The following is a 6000-nucleotide window of genomic DNA, read 5'->3' as shown; positions in this document are numbered from 1 at the left end:
GGAAGGAAGGAAGGAAGGAGGGAGGAGGAGGAGGCGGCAGGCAGAGGGGTGTGTTGATAAAAGAGCCCAAATACAGGGAACATGCAGAAAATATTTTGAAAGTACTGCTGAACATCAAGAAATGGGACCTAGATAACTGGTCTTTTAAATTGTGAGTTGGACCCTGACTTTAAGTGGCTCATGTTAGAAGTACCACAACTGTTTTCTTGGTTTTTTTAAGACCAGGAGAAAGATTGGGGGTGGCAGAATGATGGTAGAATTATCCATTACAATGCACACCAAGTTCCTCCAGACAACATGGTTGGAAAAATGTAATCTTAATTTAACAACCTGGTAAAAGTGCTCAGAAAACTTTTGATGTCTGACTGTTGCATTATTTAAGGAGGGACAATTTTCCTTTGAGAATAAGGAGTCATATTGCATTACAAAGTAGAATCGGTTACCTGTAGCAAACACTATTCTTAGCAACATGATCTCATTTGACAATGATACAATGTCATGCTAGTAAGTCACAAAGAACACTACAGGAGCAACATTATACAACTATCCTTGAAGGTCAGAAAATAATCTAAAACACTATCTTCATCAGGCTTTATTAAAGCAAGTATGCAGAGCCTGAAATTATATAACAAAAAAGTCTTGAAATAGGCTGTTGAAACATTTGTATTGTTTTACCTGTATATCTTTAAACAACTATATTTTAATCCAGAGATGAATTAAGGTGTTGTTCATTAAAGAAGCAAATAACATCTTAGCACCTTACATTATTTTAAATACATCCACTTTTGTAGAGCATCTCTTTAGTTTGACTCTGCATATTAATATTTGAATCAAAGTTAAAGCAGGAAATAGCTAAGGAATCTGAGAAATTGTGTTGTTGTGCCACCTGTCTGTCATTTGGAATGTGTGCTAGTTTACAGTCTTTCTAGGCAAGGGACAATCTTTAACAAAATTTATATACTGCTTGACTGTAAAAATAAAAATAGCTAATTTTATTTTTATCCTGTTGTCCCACCCCAAGAGCTCAGAGCTCCAACCTTTTATTATCATATTATTATCATAACAATCAATAAGGTAAACTAAGTTGTGATGTTACTATCCTAAAGTCACTCATTCTTTGTTGCCTTTTCAGTGCAGTTTGCGGCTGAATGAGAAGCTGAATGTATGCCCCTTAGTTCTAAATCTAACATTCTAGTTCAGGGGTCAGCAACCTTTTTCAGCTGTGGGCCAGTCCACCATCCCTCAGACCATGTGGTGGGCCAGACTATATTTTTTTGGGGGGGGAATGAATGAATTCCTATGCCCCACAAATAACCCAGAGATGCATTTTAAATAAAAGCACACATTCTACTCTGCTTCGGCCAGGGAGGGCAGGATATAAATATATTATTATTATTATTATTATTACTCATGTAAAAGCACGGACCCTCCGCAGGCCGGATTGAGAAGGCAATTGGGCCGCATCCGGCCCCCAGGCCTTAGGTTGACTATCGCTGTTCTAGTTGCTGCACCACACTGAGTTTCAGTTAAGGGCACACTTGACACCGATCTCATGTGTCTCTTCAAACCTGTGTTCATGTGTCCCCACAATACTTCTTTTCCAAATTATATTTGTTTTTTTAAAAATAAAATAAAAAACTTTATTGAGATTTTAATTAAAACATATCAAATCATAACAAAACAAATTAAAACAAATCAGCTCAAAATATAAAAGTTCATACAGATATCATAACTCCAAATTTGCATCTGAAAAGTAATTGATATCTAATACATAATTTGACTAAACCTTCCTGTCTAGTCTTTTCCTCTATAACAGGGATGGCCAACTCCAAAGAGACTGCGATCTACTCACAGAGTTAAAAACTGGCAGTGATCTACCCCCTTTTGGGGGGTTCAGGTCAAAGTTGTTGAGATTTTTTAGGAAGGAGGAAGGCCCATTTTTAGGGGTTCAGGTCAGAGCTGTTGAGATTTTCTGAGGTGGGAGGAAAGCCCTCTTTTTTGGGGGGGTGTGAAGGGCTAAAATGTTGAGCATTTTTTAGGGGAGCCAAAGTTGTTGAGCTTCTTTGGGGGGAGCCAGTGATCTACCAGTGATCTACCACAGACGTCCAGTGATCTACCGGTAGAGCACGATCTACCTGTTGGACGTGCCTGCTCTATAACATCCAAATAAAAAACATACACTTAATATTTCTCTTAAACATATGTAACAGATAATTTTTTTCTCTTTTTCCATGTACTTCCTCTTGCCTTGATCTTGGTCTCTTTAAGCTTTTGATAAATTACTGCTTCCCTCACCCAATGTTTCACCTGTGTTTCCTTTTGTTTTATAATCTTTACCTACAGTACTAGTCTCTAGAAATGAATCCAGGATTTTAATGTGTGACATTGTAGCTTCATATAATTTCCGAATTTCCCCCAATTTTGTTCAAAATTTTGTTTACTGCCGCCTCTAATTGAATTGGTTTAATTTTGCTAAATCTACATATCCAAATAATTTTTCCTGCCACTCATCAATTTTTGGTATATCTTGTCTTTTCCAATAGGTGGCTATTAATATTCTTGCGGCTGCAGTTGCATATAAGAATATTTTTTGATCCTGTTTTTTATATTTGATATATTTGATATGCACAAGTTCCACAAGCCCAGGATTGGGGGACTAAGTTCTGTGGCAGACCACATGTTTTGGTTTCTGTCTCTGGTATCTCAGCCCAAGGGAGCAGAAAACAGCATTCAAATTGCAAGTAAGCCCATCTTAATAATATGGATTGCTGGTATTAAAGGGTTTGGCAAATTGTCCTTCTTGAAGAGATATCTCCTAAATGTATAGGTATCTAAAGGGCAGAGCTCAAATGATATATTTTTTTTAACCTATGGCACTTGTTAACTCAATGCCATCACTATATGCAAATGTCTGGATCATTTAAGACTTTATAGAACTTTTATTCTCAGTATGATGGAACTCACTGGTGGAGAATACTTTTATTTTTAATTCTTATTTGTAAAGGGAATGAGTTAATATTATCCTTTCAGAGCTCATCTGTATCTTTGTCCTTCTGCCCTTCCAGGGCTGTGACACTTTACTGTTTAATTTTTTGATGGCTTTCTTTCTTGCTTTTATGCTTTGTTATGTTGCAAGACTCTTTTCTGTCCTGCCCCCCCCCCCTGCAACGGACCCACCAGGGAAGAAGGGGCGAATGAAGATCTACACCAGGAAGGAGGGTGGGAGACCAGAAGCTCCTCTTATTCCTTAATAGCAATGGGCAATGGGGAGGGCTGCCAAGGAGGTGGCAGATCTGGCCTCCAAGAAGCACGTGGCAGCTGTTGAGGAGGCAGCAGTGGGCCATACATTTCTTGCAGGCGGGATGTGCTCAGCCCTGTGCCTTATGTTACTTGAGGCAATCATTCACCTTGCCTCATGAGTGGGCCAACCCTGAGACTAAGGCTCCAGTCCTAGCCCCACATTAATTCAGTATGTCTTACTTTTGAGTAGATGTTGGTTAGGGTTGTGCTGCGACACAGACCCATAGCTGCCAAGTTTCCCCTTTTCTCAGGAGGAAGCCTATTCAGCATAAGGGAATTTCCCTTTAAAAAAGGGAGAACTTGGCAGCTATGCATCTGGAAATGGTGATTGTCATAGTAACTGTTTGTGGGCAATATCTTAAGGCAGTGGGCAGCTTAAATCTGATTTTTGCAACCCGATCCCGAATATGTTTACTTAGAAGTAATCTCCATTGATTTGATGAGGTTCATCTCCAGGTAAAGCACGTTTCGGAATGCAGCCCGAAATTGGGAAATTATTTCCCAGTGTGATTCTGGAAGAGCCTAGCCGCCCACAGCCGGTGCAAGATATAATTCTAATTGCCTTTTTTCTCCTTTAAAGCCCACATCCCCGCGTGTCTAAACCCGGTTTTTTTTTGGGGGGGGGTACACATGCGCTTCGCATCCCGCTTGGCGCGGCTGCAGCGTGAATGGCGCCGCGTGGTGGGGGTGCCCTGAAGCCGGGGCCTTTTGCCCGTACCAAAGATGGTTCCGGCGGCGACACGAGCGGCATCACGTGGGGCCAGAGGCGGGAAGGGCCCTGTGGGCCCGGGCGCCTCTCTTCGCTCTGTGCAAGCCGCGATGGAGAAGTTTGCCAGCCCCGGCAAAGGCAACGGCCTGCGGTCCTCGAAGGCGGTGAAGCCGGGAGAGCTGCTGTACCGTGCGGAGCCCTTCGCTTACACCGTCAGCAAGAAGCGCCTGGGAGGCGTGTGCGAGCGCTGCCTGCGCAGGTATTGGCTGGGCTTCCCTCGCTCCGCGTCCCTCGCCGGCTCCGCCACCCGCCCGCCCGCTCGCTCTACCTTCTTTGGCTGGGCGGCGCTGCTGTGCTGCTAACATTTGCGCAGCGCAGGGCATGGCAGAGCATGGTATTGATGCGGCGCAGCTCCCTTCCAGCACCGCCTTTCCTTGCTGCGGCTGTGGAGTCTCTTGCCCGTCAATACAGCAGGCAATGGCGAATCGGCTGGAAGTGGGTGGGGCGGGAAGTGGTCCTGGCAACGCTGTGAAGTGTAGCTGCTGTCTCTGGGTGGACTTAAATCCGGCGCTCTATTACTACTAATACTACTTTTATTATTTGAATTTATATACCGCCCTATACCCAGAGGTCTCAGGGCATTTCACAGAATAAAATATAAAAGCCAATGCTTCTTAAATTAATTTTTTAATGAAACATGTGCAAGACTGCTGATGTTTTAAGAACTGCGCAGAAGTCTTATTGCTTTGGATACCCTCATAAGTTACTACTGTAGTGAACTAATAAATTCACTGGCAATTTCTTTTGAGCAATATTTTTTAATGGTACAATGTGCTAGGAAGGCAATATTGTAATGTACTGTATATAGCCTTTGGCTGTTAAAATACCAGCTTGGAATGTAAGGAAATAATTTAAAAATGGGAAATCTTTCAATATTCTCAAATATTTTATGATGATTTCAGAAAAATGGGAGAGAATATTTATTCACTATATATACTGTTCCTTAGTATAGGTCATAAACAGAAGTGGTCCTGGCAACGCTGTGAAGTGTAGTGGCTGTCTCTGGGTGGACCCAGTGCTCTATTCCTATTACTACTACTATTTGAATTTATATACCGTCCTATACCCAGAGGTCTCAGGGCAGTTCACAGAATAAAATCATAATATAAAACCACAAAATACATAAAATAAAAACAACCACCCAATAACCCCCCTCAAAAAACCCCCAAAGGTCATAAGATGTCAATCAAATCTACCAAAGGACTTTTTAACCAGGAACAGTCTATGCTGCGTGCACAGACTGAGACAGCCTCCTGGTATTGGAAACTTGCCACAGCCACTGAGGCAGTAGATAGCCGTCCTCCTTGTGGGGTGGGTTTGCATTTTGGCCAGATAGGCACAGACTTAGGACCAATCTGTGTGTCCTGCAAGTTGGACTCCAGCTCTCACCAGCCCCAGAACAGCCAGTGGTAAGGGATTATGGGAATTGTAGCCCAAGGATATGAAAGGCCAAAGGGTAGCCACCCTTGTTTTTATGATGTGATGATGAAACAAGGGGACTATCCAAGGGCGTACCCACCATTCGGCAAGTTAGGGCAGCTGCCCTACTCTAGAAGCAGGGCTGGTGGGCAGAGGCGGAGCACAGCCCGGCGGAGCGCGAGTTCGCCATTCCCGCCGCACCGCGCCGCACCCTCCCTCCAGCTCCCCGGCGCGCCCTCAGGCAAGGCCAAGCGCGGCGGGGAACCAGGGAGCGCGGCGCGGCGGGCAGGAACGCTGAACTCGCGCTCCGCTGGGCTGGGCTCCGCCTCCGCCCACCAGCCCTGCTTCTAGGGAGGGGCACAGCCCGGCGGAGCGCGAGTTCGCTGTTCCCGCCCACTTTGTGGCCCCTCCCCTTCCGTGCCTTGGCCCCTCCCCTTGCCCCCCCTAGTTTTGATCCTGGGTACGCCCATGGGACTATCCTCACAATGTTATTCAGCACTTGATGGTTTGTG

At 44.3% G+C, this 6000-nt stretch overlaps 1 protein-coding gene across 10 annotated transcripts in view; it reads left to right on the top strand.

The window, feature by feature from the left end:
* The first annotated feature begins 4067 nt into the window (after positions 1 to 4067).
* The window catches only part of SMYD3 (SET and MYND domain containing 3), a 352661-nt gene continuing 350728 nt past the window's right edge, over positions 4068 to 6000 (top strand). For 6 of the 10 annotated variants that reach the window (XM_060272884.1, XM_060272885.1, XM_060272883.1 and 3 more), the window contains exon 1: positions 4142 to 4268. Coding sequence is in view for 4 of the 10 variants with exons in the window: in XM_035108334.2 (XP_034964225.2) it covers positions 4120 to 4268 (149 nt within the window). In the remaining 6 variants the exon portion in view is untranslated. Of the gene's footprint in view, positions 4269 to 6000 lie in introns of all 10 variants that reach the window. The other 4 variants (XM_035108334.2, XM_035108332.2, XM_060272886.1 and 1 more) reach the window with 1 other exon arrangement.

This window comes from Zootoca vivipara, chromosome 3 (genome assembly GCF_963506605.1).
Source record: "Zootoca vivipara chromosome 3, rZooViv1.1, whole genome shotgun sequence".
Taxonomy (NCBI): domain Eukaryota; kingdom Metazoa; phylum Chordata; class Lepidosauria; order Squamata; family Lacertidae; genus Zootoca; species Zootoca vivipara.
The sequence above is the reverse complement of the archived record's forward strand: the minus strand, read 5'-3'. Positions and strand labels throughout refer to the sequence as shown.